Source organism: Uranotaenia lowii, chromosome 2 (assembly GCF_029784155.1).
Source record: "Uranotaenia lowii strain MFRU-FL chromosome 2, ASM2978415v1, whole genome shotgun sequence".
Lineage (NCBI taxonomy): Eukaryota > Metazoa > Arthropoda > Insecta > Diptera > Culicidae > Uranotaenia > Uranotaenia lowii.
This window is the reverse complement of record NC_073692.1, coordinates 420,224,316-420,249,516: the sequence shown is the minus strand read 5'-3', so window position 1 is coordinate 420,249,516 and position 25,201 is coordinate 420,224,316. Positions and strand designations below refer to the sequence as shown.

The 25,201-nt window shown below is 30.3% G+C and overlaps 1 protein-coding gene across 2 annotated transcripts in view; it reads right to left on the bottom strand.

Annotated features, from left to right (window-relative positions):
* Nucleotides 1–25,201, bottom strand: part of LOC129748024 (fasciclin-3-like) — a 37,697-nt gene extending 12,496 nt beyond the window's left edge. The window contains exon 1 of one of the 2 annotated variants that reach the window (XM_055742476.1): nucleotides 23,868–25,201. In XM_055742476.1, the coding sequence (XP_055598451.1) occupies nucleotides 23,868–23,937 (70 nt within the window). In that variant the 5' untranslated portion in view covers nucleotides 23,938–25,201. The remainder of the gene's footprint in view (nucleotides 1–23,867) is intronic. The other variant, XM_055742475.1, reaches the window with a different exon arrangement.

Below are 25,201 nucleotides of genomic sequence, written 5' to 3'. Positions count from 1 at the left end.
TTTTGATAAGACTTACACAAATTTAATTTTTTTTTATTTATATGTTTGTATAAGGAGTTAGGAATTTGAGAATACATTTTGTCAATCACCTTACTGTAAGCAAAATGAACCAAAAAAAAACTATGTGAATCACCTAACTTCAAGATTTTTGAGCGAATGTGAAAAAAGTTTCAAAAGAGCAAATATGAAAATTTTAAGAAATCATGAACCTATTGAAAAAATTAGGTTCAGCTCATTCTACATTATCTTAGTATGTAAAAGTTTTTCAAACATAAATTTTTTGATTTCATTTCAAAATATGCTTTTTTGAAATACTTTAGGAAAATATGTTTCAAACGATGCAAGGAGATTTCATTAAAAATTTAATTTTATATTAAATCATTGTCTTTTTTAGCTTAGTTTTCAGCTGAAAAGACTTACAATATAACTGGACCAACCAACGGAAACCATCAAGATACCCTTTGAATGGACTTTCTTTAATCAGAATATTACGAATTTGGTTTTTCATTTATCACAAGGAAAAGTGATCGTTGCATAAAAAGATCCAGAAAATTGTCTTAGTCATACATTTGCAATCTACCGATGAACTAATCGTGTTCTGGAAAAATAAGCTATCAGGCGACGTACGTTGAATATTAATTTCTTTTCGCCGGTCTTAAAAGATCACGCATAATGGAAAAAAAATCCTGCACGACACAGGATTTTCTTTTCCCCTTGATGACGTCGCTGAGGTAGATTGACAGGAATTAATCATAACCGTGAGATATTGATCCGTGGTGACTAATCGAACGCTTTTAAAGAACTTATAATATACGATCGAATATTAAAATGATCTCGCCCCAAAAGGGGGAGAGGCCACACGATCTGTATTTACCCACCGATCGACCATGATGACAAAAAAGTCACGCCCCCACGCCACCTATCAATTCCACGGTTAGAAGTTCCATCTAGGGGTGTTCTACACGTTCAAGTTTTTAACGCGATTTCCCCTTCGTTCGTTTCGTCACGATTTGATCCATAACAGCTGATAAGAAAATGGTAGATGCAGTTTTCGAAGCATAAAACGCTACAGGTGCAAACGTTCAACATTTCTGCCGAGACACGAAGCATGAAGATTGATAGTGTAGTTTGTCAGTACCTTGTCATGTTTTTACTAATAACTCACGTTCATTAGCGGATCTGACAACATGATTAGAGACTGAGTTCTTAGACAAACTTCATGACATTAGCTAACAGCAACAATGTGTTCTTTGTTAAGGCAATACTGATTTATGTATTTGCAGGAGTAAATCAATCGATAAAAGATTGAGAAAACAATTCAACGTCCGCAAATAGGAGACGTCCGGGATGATCGGACAAAAAAAATACTTGACAAAAGGTTAAAATTTGTAGATGATCGTCAGTGAGGAAAATCCTTCGACAGACTGAATGAACTGGACAACGATCGGAACGAAGGCGAGGCAAATGTTCATGTGGGATTGTTTTGTTGACACAGCAATTATGAAAACGCTTATTTGCATCGCGGCACATGTATCGTTCGTTTATGTTTACTTACGTTGTTGGGTTGGGCAAGAAAAGAAAGAAGGTCGCAGGACTATGAAAACCAATTGAAAAACGAACATGATTCTTTTTCATATTTTTAAAGATTTTTTATTATTACTTTCACTAAAATTTGAAGCTGTTTGCTACGTCAACAATTTAAAACATTGCCTTTATTATTTCGTTCAATTTTATGATTGATAATAAAAGTTTATTACATTTCTCCTTTTATCGCTAGATCCGAGGTGATAATTGTGTTAAGTTTAAATAAAAACGAACCTGCGCATTACAGATGACAGTCAATAGTGAGAGACAATAAAACAAATCTTATAAATCACGACGTTTTAACTTGTAGGTTCAAAAGTTCAACACTAATCGATGTTAAGCAAACGTTCACTTGACAGTTTCAAGTTATAAACTAGATCCTTTTAAAAGGCGATATTACATTTAAATATGCATGATGTCCCATTTGAATAATCGTTGAATTAATAAAAGATTTCCATATTGTGATTGTGATGTGTTTGAATTTACGTCTGAATGTTATACGGATAATTTGAAATTAATAGTCATTAAATAAATAAATAAATAAATAGTTTAAGGTGGCCAAACCATGGCCCAACTTTTTGTGGCCCGCGAAGCTCATTTTGGAAAAGCCATGTTCTAAGAACTGAACATTTTCTTTTCTTATTCTTCATTTATCATTTGGATAAATATATCTGAATAAGCACAAGCTAAATTCAGAACAAAGATGTAAAAACTTCTTAGAAATGATATAAGCCAAAGAAATAAAACTGTGTAAAACCTAATTCCATGAAAACACGCTTTTAAATGGTTGTGTTTGGCCATTTTCCACACGTTTTTCAATCATTTGCAGTTTTTTGTCGAACGTAAATGTATTCGAATATAGTTAAAAAAAAACGGAAAAAAATCATCAAATATTGAAACATGAAAAAAAATTTGGCATAATTTACTCAAAATCCATAATTTTTGCACTTATACCCCGTTCGCTCTAAGAGGCTCATATAATTTTATAAAAAAGGTTACTGGCACTAAAAACAACGATTTAAATTTCAATTTTTAAATTATCAATATTATACGGAATTTGACACATTATCTGTAAATTCCATCACACATTTTTCAATGTTTTCCGATTGGGTTTTGGTGACTACATATCATTGAAATGAAAAGCGTTTAAGCGGACTTTAGTTTTAATATTGAGGTGTTTGGATAGTCTCAGAAAGATAGTAAGACTCTATCAATATCGTTCAAATATTTATAAAAAAAATCACCGAACCATGTTAACATCATTACTGAATTTATATTTTCACAACAACTTCAACCATCCGTAACTTGAATTCTATTTCAAAACCTTCGTTCATCCATAACAATTTAATAACTTATGTAACATATCGAAAGTATGCTCTGTACATTTTTACAACTTGTAATTTTTTGCTCAGCTTTTCAGAAAAGGGTATATTTTTGAAAATTAAACCAAATTCAAATATATTTTAAAAGGAAATTATGAAAAACTAGAAAAATTTTACAGTTGGGTATTAGAATTAAACTAGAACCGGTTTGGTACTGACAAATCTCTCAGAAGAACGACTTTTTTTAGCAAAATTTGTACTTAAAGCACCTTCTTTAATCAGTGTTCGGCATCGCCAACTGAAAAATTAGAGCCGCTAGTTAAATCGCTAACTCATTCAAAGTTATCTATCGCTAATTTAATACGAAAAATGTGTCGAAAAAGTTATTATATTTTGTAACACCCTTCCTCCTTAGATTTTTTCAACTCCCCAAGCAGGAATACAGTTTTAAGCATTTCATTTGGATAAATTGATCGAATTTTTTTAAACAAGCAGCAAACTGTCAATGATGGAAATTTTAGCATCTTTCTGTGTTCTACAAATAAAAAAATATATTTTACCAATAACCAGAGCAAAAACCAGAATGTGGAAGATGGGAGCTTTTTTTTTTAATTTTGGTTAAAAATTAACTCAATTTATCGGTTTTGTGCAAATAAGATAGTATGCAATTTTGTTGCAAACAATCTTTTGTGCGATTCATTCCCATTTTTACATGATTATTTTATAATCCTCATTTAAAATCTTTAACATGTGTTCCCTTTTTTAAACTTGCAGGAGCATTGTCAAACGTGAACATTTTTACAATTTCTATTTGAGCTTAAAACGAAGGCTACAATGAACGCATAAAAACTTATCAATGTCAATTCATGCTATGGTTCATTTTATCTTATTTTTATATGAACTGATCTGTAAAATCTCTAAAAAAACTGTATTGTGAAAAGTAAATATCTCAACCACTTAAAAACTAAAGCTGATTCAGGGAGTTCAATCTTTCACTAACAATTCGAGAGATTGATACAGGTAGTTTATGGAAGTTAGCTGTCCTCAATTAGCGGAACTTTTTAATTCGCTAGATCAATCAAAACTTAACGACAAAATGAAACCGCTAACAAAAAGTTAGCGGACTAACCAGCGATAAGCGAATTAGCGCTTTTGTGCCGAACACTGGGTGCAATGATTATAAGACAATCAAATCCGTATTCATTCTGTTTACAGAAGTTTTTCCCAGGTCGAAATGCTGGAAAATTTTAAAAGAGTTGTATTGAGTTGATGTTAAGGTCCGTACTTTGTTAAATCAATATTTTTTTATGATACAACTAAAGTTCGTTGAAATAATTATTCCTTTAAATGTCAAAAGCTTGTGACTGTTACTTTTTTCTACAATTTCATATTGCAGTTTTTTCCTAATTTATCTATCAATTTTAGAAGGAGAACTTGAAAACTTTCGAAAAGAGGACTATTTTTAAAATGAGCGAAATTTGTCTAAATATGCAAATAACAAAAATTACTTATCCAGATGAATCTGGGCAAATATTTTTTCCATATCCGTTTTCAAAAATTTGTTATATTTTTTTTAAATACTCCAGTTTTTGTGGCCCGCCAGTCAACCTCATTTCTGAAATTTGGCCCGCCTGTTGAAAATGTTGGTCACTTAAACTTTAAGTGATTGGAATTACTTGGTAATTCTGCATGACGATTGTATTGGATGGAAATGGAAGATGTTTTTTAAGTCTATCTTTTCTGTTCTGAAACTTAAAGTATCTGTTTTTTACTGTTATTCATTCAAATTTAACGTTACATTTATTAAAGTCGAGAAAATTTTTCATAATCAAAACCTAATGTTTGAACGATGTATTAGTTATTTAAGCTAGTTTCATCAAATTTTTTTCTACTTTTTAGGGGTTCATAAACGATATGAAGTTTTTCGGCGTGTTTCGAAAAAAAAAAAAAAAAATTTGAGGTATCTTTCCTCATTATCTTCATGATTTTTTTTTAAATAATCATTTTATTCTGTTAACACTTGATTGTGATTGTGAGATTTTGTGTTGAAAAATTTTCAGTAACATACGAGAATTTGACAGGTTTTGAACAGAATTGTATTGATTTGCTCAGCCCGCAAAATATTGAAAAAATTCTGCTATGCATGGTACTAGGAGGTCCCCTTAACTGATATAAGAGATAAACTTTTCTTTTTTTCACGGGGGCCTTAGCTATTATACTTTACATTTTCATTCCAATTAATTTCTGTTCCTTAATATATAGAACCTGAAGCAGTATAACTTCAGTAATGTTATAACTCTTTATCCTAGGTGGCCTCCCTTGAGCGGGCTATGACGCCCTCCCCCCCTCCTCCCTTCCGAATTGTAACCATCTTGATACGGCCTAGAACATGACCTAAAGGAAAATATTTAAAAATCTTCTGAAATTCATTTTAATCAATTTAAAACTAATTTTTCCAGTCATTTGTCATCTATTTTAAACCAAAATTATAGACGTTGTTGCATTTTTTGTCTTTCATAATTCTCCGACAAACTGCTAAGCTTACTGTCTAAATTTTAAGTACGCTTTGATAAAGTTTTATGAAAAAGATATCAGATTTCTTGGAGCAACAGACAATTGAGCTTATTCTTATCACGTGATAATTCTAACATACATTTCCTGTAAAATTCACAGGTATTTTAAGAAAAAGTACTGTTGGACGAATTGTTGTCACATGTAAAAACCTGAAATTTTCAATATTTTTGGAACTGCGGTGTTTGACCGAATATTGTGTTATTAAGGAGTGTATTCGAAAAAAAAAATGAAACACACGTTTTGTGAATAACTTTTGAATGCATGAATGGAATTTAATGACATTTTCAGCAAAGTTACCTGGTAATAAAATGTTTACATATACAAATTTTTGTGGTGTTCTGTCTAGTTGTTTTTGAGATAGCGTCCAATGATAAAGATTTTCAACTTTAATTTTTGGGCAACACTTTCGCCGTCTATAATGCATACTATAAACCACCCTTTTTTTAAATCAAGCTTTTTTGATAACGTTTTGTTGACATTAAAAAAACTCGAAATTTTTTATTTTGTCGAAGTTATAACAAGTTTAACCGATTCGGCACTAAAACAACACATTCGACTTTTTTTTCACTCCATCATAGTTTTCGCGTAATTGAACGATTTCAGATCTAGTTAAACAGAGTAGGAAACTTTTAGGACCTTCGGAAGTTTTTTGTAGGGAAAACTGCCGCATTCAGAGGCAGACTTCTTCGTATATTCAGCAATTCATCGTGTCAATCGGCATGAAATACAGAGTGATTTGCAGTTTCCACAGACCGTTAGCCCCCTCAAGTACATCAATTTTTTTTAATTTTTCTCCTTGTTCATCTCCGGAAAACACAGGCGTTACCGCTCAAAATTTCGTTGGTGTTGGTGTCCATTACGAGATTTTTCAAAATATCTTTCCTTAAACAGTTCAAATACTTTGCGCACGATTTGACCACCGTATTTTGTTTATTTTACCGGTGGGCGGCATTTTACTTTAAGAATTCATGTCAGGCCTATTAATTAGTCAGCTAGATAAAACAGTCAGAAAAAAATATCTTTTTTACAATAGTTAAAACTTCTTTGGTCTGCCATCTTGATTTTTTTTCAAAAATCCTAGGGGAGAGTTATTAAAGTTTTAAGTAATAATTTTTGGGAATTGAACGGCTTCGTCAGTCAATTGTGGGAAATAAAAACGAGTGATTTTTATTATTGTCCATAATAAAAATCACTCGGACGATAATAAAAATCACTCGTTTTTATTTCCCACAATTGAATGACGAAGCCGTTCAATTCCCAAAAATTAAAAATTATCCAGTCAAAAAACAATACTTAGTTTTAAGTATGCTATTAAAAATTATAAAAATTTCGAATATTCCTTTAAAACGAACACACACATATAGGATCTCAATGAAACTTTATGTTTCTTTGAAAAGATCTAATTTACTTAACTCTAAGGCGTACATTTTTGTACATAGGCGTACATTGCAATGATGGCTAGCATCTTACAAATGCTAAAACCACCAACCCTCAGAAAGAATACTTTGTATGCCGTGACCGGGATTCGATCTCATGACCTCTGGCTTAGAAGACTTGAACGCTATCCTCTAAGTCACGGTTGGCGGCAGTAACAAGAACGAAACACAAATTGTGAAAGAGGTAAATTCTACCAAATTTCATAAGTCGTTTTGTATTCCAGAATCGTTAAAACTATCGATACAAAATTACTGATTTTTTATGTTAAATAGTGTAATGTGGATGGTAGGCAATTTTTTTACAAACAAACGTTTGTGTGCAGTTTATCGTTCAATAAACTTACTTGTTATAACTTATCCCTCTTTAGAGATGATACCTACAACTTCTCGAGAAAAAAGAGGAATTCCATATTTTTTCAGCCTAACTTTCATGAACACCAGGGCTTTTCTTGGTTTAACCAATCTTGGAGAGTACTCCGAATAAACAAATGAATTATTGTTAAAGAATTCAATGTTCTCTTATGGGGAGATAAGGTTCGTCGAAAGCAATTCTGACTATTTGGATTATTGATTATATTACAACCATTAAAACCATACAAACAATCATTCGAGACTATAATTTTCCTCTCTCTATTTCAAATATTTCAAGTTATGGTTAATATTTTATTGTGTTTTTGCTTGTGCTCACAGGAATCCTGAAATGTCAATAAACTAATCCACTTCCAGTTTAAACCGAAATATCCCGCTGTCAGCTCAGAATAACGAAATAACTTAGTCAATATGTTTTTACAGATGTTTCGAGATGGGAAATTAAAAGCGTAACAAAAGCAAAACAGAATTTATTACTCAGCTGATACCGCGGCGTTGGGTGTTGGCGCATTCCGTGTCTGGAACTTTTTTAAATTTATAGGAGGGTATTAAAAATCGAAAAAATGTCTGATTTAATTAACGAAAAAAAATCTACCGGAAATTCGAGTGATAATATTCATAATAGAACTACAAAACCATTTCAATTTTTTTTTTACAATTTAGTTGAATAGTAAAAATTTAATATCAACTGCTTTGAAGGGTTATGCATTTCTCGTAAGCTTGTAATTTTTATCGAACACTTATTTTCCATATAATTCCATTGAACAGTTCTCAGTTATTGAAAATTTTGTTTACAATAAAGGGACATCCTTTTTTTTAATTATATCATATCAAATCATGTTTTCAAACAATGAGTATTTTTTCCGAATTTCGGCTCATTCTATAGTGTGCAAAAGCTTGGCAAGCCTGGATCAACCGTTCGTGTTTTAAGTTTGATTCTTATTCCCTGTCAACCATTTTTCCACCTTCCCAAAATTAAAACAACAAAAAGCAAATAATAAAAAAAAGCAATCAAAACCCGCCCCCATAAATTGGATACGTTCCAGCAATTAGGATTAACTCGCTCATGAAATCGGAGTGCTTAAGTCTCATCACTCTTGTCAGTTTTCTGTGCCCCAAATGCATGCGGGACACCCGAGCTACTGCACGCCTTTAGTTCTTTTTGAGTTATTTTACCAGTAAACATGAGTCATTGCTGAGTCGAAATGTCAACAATAACACTAGTTTACAAAATTTTAAAAAAATCGTGAACTTGATTAACTGACTAACATTTTTAATGTAAAATCGGGCACTGAATCCGAAAATGAAATTTAAAAAAATTTCAGTAGAACCGTTTTTGAGTTATGCTCCAAATATGAAATTTCGGAAAAATTAAAAAAGTTCTTGTACTTAGATTAAAATATCTCGGACGGGATACTAGTAAATTGAAATCTCTTTTTTGCATATTGAAGGTGAATAAATTTTCTATCGATCATCTGAACACTGTTTTTGCGTTTGACCAACAGTATTGTTGATATTAGTGACTTTATGAGGAAGAAAATTATAAAAAACGATTTTTTTAGAGAAAATTTTGTTTTAACGAAAGTTTTTGACTCGATGGTAGCATTTAAAAAATCTGATTTTCTTTTGCGCTTCAATGTCAATTTAAATCAAAGATTTCAAGTGGTTATTTATTAAAATAGGTTGAAATTTGAAGAAGTTATGGCTACTTTACCATAACTGTAATTTTTGCAGATTTTAAAAATTTAACGAACTGCAGTACACTTATCATAGTATAGGAAGAATGAAACATGATAAATCTCACCCGCTCCAAGTCAAAACTATTATTAGCTTATCAAAAGGTCACATGCCAAGTTTCAGGAAGATCTGACCATAGGGAGGGGTTGCTTGAGTCTCAAACGTGAATAACATTTTGAGGTATTTTGCCCGGAAGGAACGAAAAATACTGGTTTTTCATCAATAACTTTTTTCATCACTAGCTGATTGTTTTTTATGGTTGATTTTCTCAAAGCCTAAGTTGAGACAAAGATTTCGCCCGAAGACTGTAACTGGATTGGATTTGAAACAGAAAAGTTATTGCGGTTCAAAGGCCGCAAATTTTGTCCAACACGCAATGAGTAGGGGAGAGTGGGGTATCGTGGGCCATGGGGAAACGTGGGCCACTTTTAATATCTCAGATGTGTGTTGAGATAAAAATCTCAAACCAACTGTCATCGTCGTCACTTTGCGTGTGCATATTTTTCTATATATTGTTGACTTAAATACGCATCATATGCTTCTTTTATTAATCAAGCTAAAAAAAGTTAGAAAAATTTACTTACATAATTAAAAAAAACACCCGCTTATTCCATCGATAGGGAACCTAAAGTGCATAACAAAAATATGCTCATACGCTTATGATCTTAGTTTTTTCATGATCTTTCACGTGAAAGAGGAATTTTTGATGAAACATCAATAAGTCACACAAACGCAACCAATTTGCAAATCATAGCTTGTGGGGAATGGTGGGCCACACATCTTGAATCATCTATATTTTTATGTTTTTATACACATTCAGAACTTAAAATACGTTTTACTTTCTGTAATGTTTTCTTATACCAAATGAAGAGTTATGAAAAATATTTTGTCCATCCTGTATAAGGAATTTTGCCAAAACGTTCGCGAGCCAGGTTTTGGAATCTTTTCGATCATACACAGCTCTCTTTTTTATTTCATTATCTGAAATTGCTTTAAAATAACGAAATTAATTGGGAAATCAAAGTTTTGGGTCAACTCATAAACTTTACATGTTATTTGGTCAATTGGGATTTGGTGGCCCACGATTCCCCACCATTTTTTTAAATCCAAAAAATATTGCATTTTTTCAAACAGTCAGAATTTGGGGAAAACAGCTTATTAAAAATAAAAAAAATACCATATGATTCCTTGAAAATGTAGAAAACGATACCGTTTTTTATTTTAATTTTATCTTTTATAATAAAGAAGTTATGGAACAACAAAAAAAGTAGCCCATGATTCCCCACTCTCCCATACTTTTTACGCATTGCGTTTTATACGACAATTTTCGATCAAAATACAATCTTTGAACCGCAATAACTTTTCTGTTTCAAATCCAATCGAGTTACAGCCTTCGGGTGAAATATTTGTCTCATTTCAGGCTTTGAGAAAACCGACCATAAAAAACAATCAGCTAGTGATGAAAAAAGTTATTGATGAAAAACCAGTATTTTTCGTTCCTTTCGGGCAAAATACCTCAAAATTTTATTCACGTTTGAGACTCAAGAAACCCCTCCCTATGGTCGGATCTTCCTGAAACTTGGCATGATACCTTCTGGTAAGCTAATAAATAATTTTGACTTGGTGCGAGTGAGATTTATCATGTTTCATTCTTCCTATACTATGATAAGTGTACTGCGGTTCGTTAAGTTATGAAAAACTACAAAAAATACTATTATGGTAAAGTAGCCATAACTTCTTCAATTTTCAACCGATTTCGATAAATAACCACTTGAAATCATTGTTTTAAATTGACATTTAAGCGCAAAAGAAAATCAGATTTTTTAAATGCTACCATCGAGTCAAAAACTTTCGTTGAAACAAAATTTTCTCTAAAAAGTTATAATTTTAAAAAGTTATAGTTTTTTATAAAAACTAAAAGTTATAGTTTTTTATAATTTTTTTCCTCATAAAGTCACTAATATCAACAATACTGTTGGTCAAACGCAAAAACAGTGTTCAGATGATCGATAGAAAATTTATTCACCTTCAATATGCAAAAAAGAGATTTCAATTTACTAGTATCCCGTCCGAGATATTTTAATTTAAGTACAAGGACTTTTTTATTTTTCCCGAAATTTCATATTTGGAGCATAACTCAAAAACGGTTCTACTGAGATTTTTTAGAATTTCATTTTCGGATTCAGCGCCCGATTTTACATTGGAAATGACCTTCAGTTTACTGAGTTCAAAAATGCTGTAAACTAGTGTAATTAGGTTGATTTTGATCCATATCGTGGTAAATTTTGGAAACGAAGGTTTAAAGTTTTATGCAAAAACTTTTTTTTTTTCAGAAGATTGACGGTTTAACATCTTTAAGATTGTTATTTTAATACGATCCCTTTACTCATCAGAGACATTTTTTTTTAGAATTTTCACATCGTTAAATTTGAAAACCTTAAATTTAAAGTCTTGTGTACAAGTTTATATTTTACACGGATTTAAATAAGCAGAAATGCGAATTTCATTGATGAATTGAGTTTCTAAGTTCAACATGTGTCTCTCATTAGTGCGAAAAAAAAACTGTTTGACCACGGAACACCGCTAGCATCTGGACCGAACTTGTTCGACGCAATGCGAGATTTTTTTTTCATTAGTTTCGTTGTATTTGACCTGAACGTATCTCAGAGTCAATGTATATGGAAACCTAATTACTAAGGCGTGGGAGGGAGTCTCGAAAAAGCAGTTAAGGCAACAAAAATGGGGGTAGGTTGTTCAGTGTTTACAAAAATTGCAGTGCGTACAAAAGCCGCGCCAAGATCATGGACAGTACAGACCGGATAGATTTTTTTTTATCGTGGAAGGTATGGTAAACATTCAATTACAGCCTGCGTCAACACACAGAAAAAAGATTTTTTTTTTACAAACACCATTTGTTAAACGGTTCATGAAAAAGGAAACCGTAAGTTTCAGTAAACATTCTTTCAAAAGAAAAAAAAATCAAAATTCTTTTACGATCTTGCACAGAACGGATACAATACAGTCATGAAATATGATGATACATGAGTATGACCCTTATATTCATATCAGTAAATATTCGGCGAACTGTGATTTGTTCTTAAGCAAGGGTATGGACTGGCAAGTGATATCAGAATTCTTACTAAACGGTCGCAGTTGTTTATCTTATGATAAGAAAGTGAAGGCGAAAAACACACCTGAAATTTGAACGCTGATTTGCGGTATTTATGAATCGACGTCTTTGAGTGGTTGATGAGTGGTGCAAAAAAACTGCAATTAATTTTAAAAGTTGCTTATAAACTATCGTTTAATTGAAACCGAAAAAATGACAAAACTGACAAAAATGACAAAAATGACAAAAATGACAAAAATGACAAAAATGACAAAAATGACAAAAATGACAAAAATGACAAAAATGACAAAAATGACAAAAATGACAAAAATGACAAAAATGACAAAAATGACAAAAATGACAAAAATGACAAAAATGACAAAAATGACAAAAATGACAAAAATGACAAAAATGACAAAAATGACAAAAATGACACAAATGACAAAAATGGCAAAAATGACAAAAATGACAAAAATGACAAAAATGACAAAAATGACAAAAATGACAAAAATGACAAAAATGACAAAAATGACAAAAATGACAAAAATGACAAAAATGACAAAAATGACAAAAATGACAAAAATGACAAAAATGACAAAAATGACAAAAATGACAAAAATGACAAAAATGACAAAAATGACAAAAATGACAAAAATGACAAAAATGACAAAAATGACAAAAATGACAAAAATGACAAAAATGACAAAAATGACAAAAATGACAAAAATGACAAAAATGACAAAAATGACAAAAATGACAAAAATGACAAAAATGACAAAAATGACAAAAATGACAAAAATGACAAAAATGACAAAAATGACAAAAATGACAAAAATGACAAAAATGACAAAAATGACAAAAATGACAAAAATGACAAAAATGACAAAAATGACAAAAATGACAAAAATGACAAAAATGACAAAAATGACAAAAATGACAAAAATGACAAAAATGACAAAAATGACAAAAATGACAAAAATGACAAAAATGACAAAAATGACAAAAATGACAAAAATGACAAAAATGACAAAAAATTACAAAAATGACAAAAATGACAAAAATGACAAAAATGACAAAAATGACAGAAATGACAGAAATGACAAAAATGACAAAAATGACAAAAATGACAAAAATGACAAAAATGACAAAAATGACAAAAATGACAAAAATGACAAAAATGACAAAAATGACAAAAATGACAAAAATGACAAAAATGACAAAAATGACAAAAATGACAAAAATGACAAAAATGACAAAAATGACAAAAATGACAAAAATGACAAAAATGACAAAAATGACAAAAATGACAAAAATGACAAAAATGACAAAAATGACAAAAATGACAAAAATGACAAAAATGACAAAAATGACAAAAATGACAAAAATGACAAAAATGACAAAAATGACAAAAATGACAAAAATGACAAAAATGACAAAAATGACAAAAATGACAAAAATGACAAAAATGACAAAAATGACAAAAATGACAAAAATGACAAAAATGACAAAAATGACAAAAATGACAAAAATGACAAAAATGACAAAAATGACAAAAATGACAAAAATGACAAAAATGACAAAAATGACAAAAATGACAAAAATGACAAAAATGACAAAAATGACAAAAATGACAAAAATGACAAAAATGACAAAAATGACAAAAATGACAAAAATGACAAAAATGACAAAAATGACAAAAATGACAAAAATGACAAAAATGACAAAAATGACAAAAATGACAAAAATGACAAAAATGACAAAAATGACAAAAATGACAAAAATGACAAAAATGACAAAAATGACAAAAATGACAAAAATGACAAAAATGACAAAAATGACAAAAATGACAAAAATGACAAAAATGACAAAAATGACAAAAATGACAAAAATTACAAAAATGACAAAAATGACAAAAATGACAAAAATGACAAAAATGATAAAAATGACAAAAATGACAAAAATGACAAAAATGACAAAAATGACAAAAATGACAAAAATGACAAAAATGACAAAAATGACAAAAATGACAAAAATGACAAAAATGACAAAAATGACAAAAATGACAAAAATGACAAAAATGACAAAAATGACAAAAATGACAAAAATGACAAAAATGACAAAAATGACAAAAATGACAAAAATGACAAAAATGACAAAAATGACAAAAATGACAAAAATGACACAAATGACAAAAATGGCAAAAATGACAAAAATGACAAAAATGACAAAAATGACAAAAATGACAAAAATGACAAAAATGACAAAAATGACAAAAATGACAAAAATGACAAAAATGACAAAAATGACAAAAATGACAAAAATGACAAAAATGACAAAAATGACAAAAATGACAAAAATGACAAAAATGACAAAAATGACAAAAATGACAAAAATGACAAAAATGACAAAAATGACAAAAATGACAAAAATGACAAAAATGACAAAAATGACAAAAATGACAAAAATGACAGAAATGACAAAAATGACAAAAATGACAAAAATGACAAAAATGACAAAAATGACAAAAATGACAAAAATGACAAAAATGACAAAAATGACAAAAATGACAAAAATGACAAAAATGACAAAAATGACTAAAATGACAAAAATGACAAAAATGACAAAAATGACAAAAATGACAAAAATGACAAAAATGACAAAAATGACAAAAATGACAAAAATGACAAAAATGACAAAAATGACAAAAATGACAAAAATGACAAAAATGACAAAAATGACAAAAATGACAAAAATGACAAAAATGACAAAAATGACAAAAATGACAAAAATGACAAAAATGACAAAAATGACAAAAATGACAAAAATGACAAAAATGACAAAAATGACAAAAATGACAAAAATGACAAAAATGACAAAAATGACAAAAATGACAAAAATGACAAAAATGACAAAAATGACAAAAATGACAAAAATGACAAAAATGACAAAAATGACAAAAATGACAAAAATGACAAAAATGACAAAAATGACAAAAATGACAAAAATGACAAAAATGACAAAAATGACAAAAATGACAAAAATGACAAAAATGACAAAAATGACAAAAATGACAAAAATGACAAAAATGACAAAAATGACAAAAATGACAAAAATGACAAAAATGACAAAAATGACAAAAATGACAAAAATGACAAAAATGACAAAAATGACAAAAATGACAAAAATGACAAAAATGACAAAAATGACAAAAATGACAAAAATGACAAAAATGACAAAAATGACAAAAATGACATAATGACAAAAATGACAAAAATGACAAAAATGACAAAAATGACAAAAATGACAAAAATGACAAAAATGACAAAAATGACAAAAATGACAAAAATGACAAAAATGACAAAAATGACAAAAATGACAAAAATGACAAAAATGACAAAAATGACAAAAATGACAAAAATGACAAAAATGACAAAAATGACAAAAATGACAAAAATGACAAAAATGACAAAAATGACAAAAATGACAAAAATGACAAAAATGACAAAAATGACAAAAATGACAAAAATGACAAAAATGACAAAAATGACAAAAATGACAAAAATGACAAAAATGACAAAAATGACAAAAATGACAAAAATGACAAAAATGACAAAAATGACAAAAATGACAAAAATGACAAAAATGACAAAAATGACAAAAATGACAAAAATGACAAAAATGACAAAAATGACAAAAATGACAAAAATGACAAAAATGACAAAAATAACAAAAATGACAAAAATGACAAAAATGACAAAAATGACAAAAATGACAAAAATGACAAAAATGACAAAAATGACAAAAATGACAAAAATGACAAAAATGACAAAAATGACAAAAATGACAAAAATGACAAAAATGACAAAAATGACAAAAATGACAAAAATGACAAAAATGACAAAAATGACAAAAATGACAAAAATGACAAAAATGACAAAAATGACAAAAATGACAAAAATGACAAAAATGACAAAAATGACAAAACTGACAAAAATGACAAAAATGACAAAAATGACAAAAATGACAAAAATGACAAAAATGACAAAAATGACAAAAATGACAAAAATGACAAAAATGACAAAAATGACAAAAATGACAAAAATGACAAAAATGACAAAAATGACAAAAATGACAAAATGACAAAAATGACAAAAATGACAAAAATGACAAAAATGACAAAAATGACAAAAATGACAAAAATGACAAAAATGACAAAAATGACAAAAATGACAAAAATGACAAAAATGACAAAAATGACAAAAATGACAAAAATGACAAAAATGACAAAAATGACAAAAATGACAAAAATGACAAAAATGACAAAAATGACAAAAATGACAAAAATGACAAAAATGACAAAAATGACAAAAATGACAAAAATGACAAAAATGACAAAAATGACAAAAATGACAAAAATGACAAAAATGACAAAAATGACAAAAATGACAAAAATGACAAAAATGATAAAAATGATAAAAATGACAAAAATGACAAAAATGACAAAAATGACAAAAATGACAAAAATGACAAAAATGACAAAAATGACAAAAATGACAAAAATGACAAAAATGACAAAAATGACAAAAATGACAAAAATGACAAAAATGACAAAAATGACAAAAATGACAAAAATGACAAAAATGACAAAAATGACAAAAATGACAAAATGACAAAAATGACAAAAATGACAAAAATGACAAAAATGACAAAAATGACAAAAATGACAAAAATGACAAAAATGACAAAAATGACAAAAATGACAAAAATGACAAAAATGACAAAAATGACAAAAATGACAAAAATGACAAAAATGACAAAAATGACAAAAATGACAAAAATGACAAAAATGACAAAAATGACAAAAATGACAAAAATGACAAAAATGACAAAAATGACAAAAATGACAAAAATGACAAAAATGACAAAAATGACAAAAATGACAAAAATGACAAAAATGACAAAAATGACAAAAATGACAAAAATGACAAAAATGACAAAAATGACAAAAATGACAAAAATGACAAAAATGACAAAAATGACAAAAATGACAAAAATGACAAAAATGACAAAAATGACAAAAATGAAAAAAAATGATAAAATTATAAAATCGCCAAAAAGCCAAAAATGACAAAAATGACAAAACTGTCAAAAATGACAAAAATGACAAAAAATGACAAAAATGACAAAAATGACAAAAATGACAAAAATGACAAAAATGACAAAAATGACAAAAATGACAAAAATGACAAAAATGACAAAAATGACAAAAATGACAAAAATGACAAAAATGACAAAAATGACAAAAATGACAAAAATGACAAAAATGACAAAAATGACAAAAATGACAAAAATGACAAAAATGACAAAAATGACAAAAATGACAAAAATGACAAAAATGACAAAAATGACAAAAATGACAAAAATGACAAAAATGACAAAAATGACAAAAATGACAAAAATGACAAAAATGACAAAAATGACAAAAATGACAAAAATGACAAAAATGACAAAAATGACAAAAATGACAAAAATGACAAAAATGACAAAAATGACAAAAATGACAAAAATGACAAAAATGACAAAAATGACAAAAATGACAAAAATGACAAAAATGACAAAAATGACAAAAATGACAAAAATGACAAAAATGACAAAAATGACAAAAATGACAAAAATGACAAAAATGACAAAAATGACAAAAATGACAAAAATGACAAAAATGACAAAAATGACAAAAATGACAAAAATGACAAAAATGACAAAAATGACAAAAATGACAAAAATGACAAAAATAACAAAAATAACAAAAATGACAAAAATGACAAAAATGACAAAAATGACAAAAATGACAAAAATGACAAAAATGACAAAAATGACAAAAATGACAAAAATGACAAAAATGACAAAAATGACAAAAATGATAAAAATGTCAAAAATGTCAAAAATGACAAAAATGACATAATTGATCAGCTTTGATAAAATTTTTTTTTTTGCAAAATTTATAGAAATGTCAAAAATGCAAAAAATGATGTAAGTGTTTTTCAATACCAACAGAAATTACAATGATCATTTCCTGTAAAAGTTTTATTTATTTTTCAATTTTTTTTTTGATTTTGTTATCTAATTTTGTGTATTTCATCATCAAGGATTTTTTACTTTATTCTACTGTGACAACTGTGCGATTTTTATTTTTTTTTCTTTCTGTAGCTTTATCACTGGTTTCGTTTTCAGTTTTTATTCACATGGTTTCTTAATTCTTCTTGATTCTATCTTAGTGGACGGTTAAATTTAGCAAAAAAGACCTCAATTTGCCCATGTGGCGTCAGTCTACGATGATTTATAGCCCACTATCGAATTTATGTTTAAAACAGGTTGCAACGCACTGAACCAGCCATGATGCTGAATAAAATCGGATTCGCTTTACATTCCAGAAGTATGAGAGTGAAAAAAAAAATCAAGTTGCTAAATTTGGCGACCAACCGGATCGTTTTCACGGGAACCAGTTTCTCTCACTCCAGACACACTGCCGTTTGAAAATTTCTGAACAAATCTGGCTAGATTTTTTACAGAAATTTAGTTCGATCCGACGACAAATCATTTAAATCAATGTATTTATTATAAAATAATTTCTATGATGAAGCTTTATTTTTGTTCAAGAAATTTGATCACCCGTGTATGCATATCTTATTAAACAGACATCGACCTTCGAGATTCCAGATTAATCCTTGAATATTTTCCAATCAAATAAACTAACCGAAAAAGGAACTAGTGTGGCGGTTTCTTTTGGTGTTGGTTTACCCAACTCCTCCGAAAGATACCTATCGGAGCTTCAAAGTGTTTGGAACCAAACAAGGAGACCGATTGAATGATTGTTGATACTAGAAAATGCCATTAGCCTGCGCGTCGGTAGCATTAGCTCATATGTGGAGCACGGGCTACTGGTACCAACCTATTTGCTCAGTTGTACTAACAACACACCCTTATTCTGGCTTCCAACTCAAGATGACTCAAAAACTTCAGAACTTAGAGTCGTCAGTTAAAATTTAAAAAAAAGTTTAGTTAATATGGTTTTCCCATCAAATACGAATTCAATAAACAACTTTCACCACCAAAGTGGCTAGAATGTCATGACTCACCCTTATAAGCGCAACATCATCGAAATGAACAGAAACAGATGGTTTGTTTATTTTGCATTCTAGCTTAGAGATTAAGATTAAGACCAGATTCAGTCGGTCGCGCGGTTTGCTGAAATAAACTTCGAATTCAACGAACTGGTGGGGTCGAATTCTCAAAGCAGTCAAATAAATTTTAAGTGTTTCACGTTGTTTTGCGTGCAATGTTTACAATGCAATAAAAAAAGTGAAACATGAGCGAAAATAAATTGGGTCTGCAGAAATGTGTAAAAGAAAATATTGCGCATTTCATTTTCTAGAGTTTTCTCGAATGACTCCGGAAATCCGAGCATATGATCCGAAATTGTCGACCAAAACTTGGTCTTAATCTACGAATAACAAAAAAATCAAGAAAAAAAAAGAATTTATTATCACTTTTATGAAACTTGCTCAAAATATTTCGTTCAAAACGCATAAATAAAAAAAAATTACAACACAATTTGTTTCTTTTTTTAAGTTTGATTTAAAAATGAGAATGAGAATAAACACGGACAAAATTTGAGCTATTCCAATGAAGTTCAGGAAGCCCGGTAGGTACCGGACTTTCCCCAAGTTTTCAGGTTCTGAATAGAAAAGAACAAAATTCACACTTTAATTTTGGTTGAAGCCATGGTTGATAGTTATTTGAGATTCATCTAGCAAAACGATACGATCAACTGCAAGCCTCATTGCCTGAGAGCGACAATAACTGGAGATAATTTTCTATACCGTCAACTGGGGCATCATGCATCACTTTTCAACTTTCAATTTTAAAAACCTAATGTCCACAGATAATCATGCAGCTTGTATATCAAATGTGAAAAAAAAATTGACGTAGTCAGAAAATTTGATGGTTTCAAAAATTGTTTTTAAATTTACCAAAACAAGCGATTTTCACCCTATTAAGAAAAAAATTAAGTTACAACAAACTTGTTTTTTGTTTTTATAAAAAATCAAATGGAAACGTTCGAAAATGTATAGTTTTTGATATATTTGTGATGTCATAACGCATAAAGCAGTGAATGGAGTTATTTTTGGTTTTTTTCGAATAAAGTTTTTGTCAAAAATGTTTTTAAAGTAAAAGCATATGGGTGCTGCAATCAATTAGGGGTAAAAAATACTATCAAAAATTCTACTCGCTGAAATCATAAAAATTAATGTTTAGAAGCAATTTTTTCTTTCAAATTTACAAAGCATGATGCAATAGAATCATTTTCCAGCATATTGAATCGGGATTTTAAAAGGTGAACCTTTGATTTGCATTTTGATGCATTTTAGCCCAGACTGGTATCTGAATTATTAAAATATTTATTTAAAAAAGTGCGATGATTAAAATGAGACTTTTCTTATGTGATTTTTTTCTAGAAATCGAATGAAGGCTGTTTGAGCCACCGCACGCATTGGAAAATGGAATTATGGCTGTTTTTTCCCGCTTTTCTTCACATTTTTCAATGAATTTAGAAGAAAACAAGTTCTGGCTTGAAAATTCTCCTGTGTTTTTCCGAGAATTCAAACGCAGGAACTTTCAACCAGCGTACGCATCGCAAATTGGAGCTGTTTAACCCTCAGTTTTCCAAAAAATCAATTAATTTAGAAAAAAAGCTTGCTCGCACAGAACATATTTAGAACAAATGTTTAGGTACAATCTGATGTGATTTTTTTCCGAGGAATCGAATGAAGGCTATTTGAGCCATCACAGCCATCGGATGGATGGGATTACGGCTGCTTTACCCTCAATTCCCATACAGTTTTCAAATTCTTCAGAGGAATACATGTTCGGGTTTGAAAATTGAAAACCAAATGAGACTTATCTTGTGTCATTTTGTCCGAGAAATCAAATGAAGACTATTTGGGCCACCACACGGTTCGTATAATGGAGTAAAGGCTTAAATTTTTGAAAAATGTTGGAGAATTTAGGGTTTAAACGACCTACACTCCATTTTCCGATGCATGCGGTGGCTCAAATAGCCTTCATTCTGTTCCTCGGATAAAAGCACACAAGATAAATCTCAATTGGTTCAAAATTTTGAAGTCCAAAACCTACTTTTTTGAAATATTTGAAAAATGTTGAGGAATGGAGGGGAAAACGGACATACATATTTCCATCTTCCAATGCGTTTGGTGCCTCAAATAGCCTTTATTCGATTCCTCGAAAAAAATCACACAATATAGGTTTCATTTGATGCAAATTTTTCAAGTACGAACTTACTGTCTTTTTAATAATTATGAATTATTCATCGAAAAATATTGAGGAATCGAGGGTAAAATCAGCCAATACCCAATTCACGAAGAGTGGGGTGGCTGAATTAACACTAGCTTGATTCCTCGGGTAAAAATTACACAAGAAAAGTCGCATTTGGTTCAAAATTTTCAACTCTGAACATTTTTTTCTTAAATATTTAAAAAAATGTAGAGGAATTGAGGTAAAAACAGCCATAGCTCCACTCTTCAATGCGTGCGGTTGCTCAAAAAGCCTCCATTCGATGTCTATGAAAAAACCACACAAGATATTTATGTCTCATTTGTTCAAAATTCTTCCAGCCCGAAAAAGCTTTTTCTGAACTACATATATTGAAAATATTGGGAAAATGAGGCTAAAACGGACATTGCTCCATTTCACGATGCCTATGGTGGCCATCATTCGACTCCTTGGGAAAAAAAATCACACAAGATAGGTCTCATTTGATGCAAAATTTTCAAGCTCAAACGTGCTTTTTTCCTAAATTAATTGAAGAATCTAGGGGAATTGAGGGTAAAAACAGCCATTACTTCTTTTTACGCTGCGTGCGGTGGCTTAAACAGCCTTCTCGGATTCCTTGGAATAAACCACATGAGATAAGTTCATTTGATTCAAAATTTTCCAGGCCGAAGCTTTTTCTGAACTAAACTAAAAATGTTGGGAAATTGAGGGTAAAACGTCCATAACATCATGTCAGCTCGTGTGGCATCTGAAATTATGTCCTTTCGATTTTCCAAACTTTATCATTACTGAAAAGCATATTTTAATTGATTTGGATTATGTAGGACGGAAGATATTGAGTTTCTTCGCGGTTTGTACAAATTTTTTCCCCATTGTGCAATCTTTAAACACCTACTTAAATAATACCACAAGAAAAACTTCATCAAATCACGACCATTCAAAAAGGCGAATTTCCTAGAAAAATGTAAAAAAAACAATCGTTCAAATCAGTTGATTGATGGTAAGCACGGTTGGTTTTTAAATCATACAATTCTATGTTTAAAATAAAGCAAATTCAACTGATAAGGTAAAGTTTCAAAATTTGGAAAATTCTAATTATTAAAAAAAAAACAAATCTTAAATTTTGATTCGTCAATTTGTATAATCAAACGGATTCATCCCTCAAGAACAATCAACAGCTCTAATATTCATCATAATGTACGTGTTCAACATTAGGAAAACATGAATAACGGTGCTCATGCAACTAAAAAACACAAGAAATATCTTCATTCACCAAGCGCCTTCAGCAGCTCGATACACAAATTCAATGTCACCATCAATCGATAAAATGTCGGTTTAGCTTTTCCATTGTGGTTCGTTTGAATGAAGGTTTTTCTGGTTATCTATCATCTAGTTTTTTCTGTTATGCAAATGGCAGCAAACAAGCGCTGATCATTATAACTAAATAAACGAATTTGTTGAGTTTGGTTAAAGGAACAGATAACTTTTATGATTGAGGTTTGCTGGTAATCATCATCTGTGGTTTGAAATGTTCCTCAAAAGTTGATGTAGGTTGCTATATTAATGTACATTAGGGTGTGTCGAATTGCAACTTTTCTCGAAACCTTGTAGTTTAAAAAGTTTCCTTTAAAAAAAACGGCATGCAATAAATCGATTGCAACTAGCTGCACCATTGAAATACCGAAACTGTATTCCAATAACTTTCTTGTTAAATAATAGTTCTGAAAATTGGACGGAAAACCTGTCAGTTTTGCTACTTTTTTATCATGAAAAAAAGATTCCTGTTTGGAGCTATTTTTTAGCCTATATTACTGCCTAACCGTCTTCTGCAATGTTTTTATTTTTTTTGTAAATCTTCTTCAAAGTTGTAGCCAGAGAATTTTCCAGTAAGCTACATATATTGGAATATCATTTGCATCACGTGAGAATAAAGTATTCAAGAAACACAAAAAAACTAGCATTCTCCGAACAATTTTTTGTGTTACTCCATACAAAATTTCAAACAAAAATTCGGGTAGGTAACTAGATCTTATTCAAAAAATCTGCAAAAAATCTCTCGTTACTTTTACCAAAAGCATTTTTGCTACAGGGTTTTTGAAATTCAAGAAAATTTGCAATTCGACAAACCCTGTTGTACATGCTTTCATCTTTCTTTAAATAGCAAAAAAAAAACAAAAACGTTTTGATGCACAAAAATTTTTTCACTTTCCATTGCTAATTTCATGTTGGACTAAGTCTCAAAGGTTGTTAAAATCAGTACAAAAATAAAAAAGCAAGATCAAACACAGAAGACATGACTGACCAAAATAAGCCAAAAATAAACAAACCAGCATTGGTTGAAAGTGGTAAACCTTGAAATGAGAGAACTGAGAAAATAAAACTTACCAACTAGGAGCGAAGAAACTGTTGCCCCTCGGCTTAACCAGCAGACTTTCCAGTGGGAGAGCATAATCATGATCCCCCTTGGCTGTTACAAACTCCGAATTTATTACAGCACACGACTTTTCGCACTTATTAAAGCGTAACCGAAACGAACGATCGAACCGCACAGATGGTGATAGTTCTCGGTGGTTTTGACGTTTGTGATTTAGATCCCAGTCCCGAGTGAGAGAACAGCTCTGCCGGTCTAAAACAAATTGCACTTTCACACTGTTTACAATTTTTTCGGCAAATGCTCACACAGTAAGGTTTCACTCTCGCACCGCGTTTGTTTTGAATTTTATCACCCCGCTTTTTTACTATGCTACAAGCTTTGTTTTTCTCGCATTTAATATTCTACGATTGTCGCAAACCAACGTGTTTCGTTACGTTATTTTACCGGGGGTGTCTCGTTGGTGAGTAACCGAGTTGTGGAAGACTTGAGATGTGTGGTACGACTGGGTCGAAGAGAATATTACACTGTTTAGTTATAATGGTACTGAGGGTCGTGTGGGGTAAAACGCGCAGTATGTTTGTAATTTGAAAAGATAAATGGAACGACAGTTTCAAATCAATTATATGTTTATTGGTTGAACCACCAGATGTCTCCAAGGACATCGAAGAGAACCGTTTTTTGAATAATATTTTTAAGGGATTCCAATTCCACAAGTGCAGGTCCTATCGGCTTCCACAAAATTTTCGTGCATCAGGGCAATTTACATTATCGCAAACAATATTCGAGAGAAAAACAGTCACACTATACTCAACTATCTTTGACAAGAGGCTTTCATCCCTACCGAGAGAACTGTCAAAATGTGAACAAAACAAAAATGTAGTCAGTTTTGAAGGGGTGGTATTGCTGCGTGGAACTGTAAATTTAAAACTCAACTGGATACAATTATTGGTTCCTCTGACTTGTCCAGAGTGATTAGTTAGCGTTTCTATTAATTTAATTTACCAATTTAACCAATTCACAAGTAACATGTTATTGTATTTTGTACTTAGGAACAAATTGAAGCCGTCCATTCTAGTAAGATGTTGGTCTATTTATTTTTGGAAACATATTCGATTGCGCCCTTTCGAGGTACTTGAAAGTTGATTTGTAGCTTTTCAACGGTGCTACAGATGGCAATGTTTCTCGTCAATTTTAAACGTTTTGTTTAAATATCAGCATATGAAATTTTACACAGGTTTCTGGATTTTTTTGAAAATTTGTTTGTACATTCCCAGCAAACATGATATCGCATTAAAAATGTTAACTCAAGTCATAAAAAACGTTACTGCGAATCGTAATTCCAACT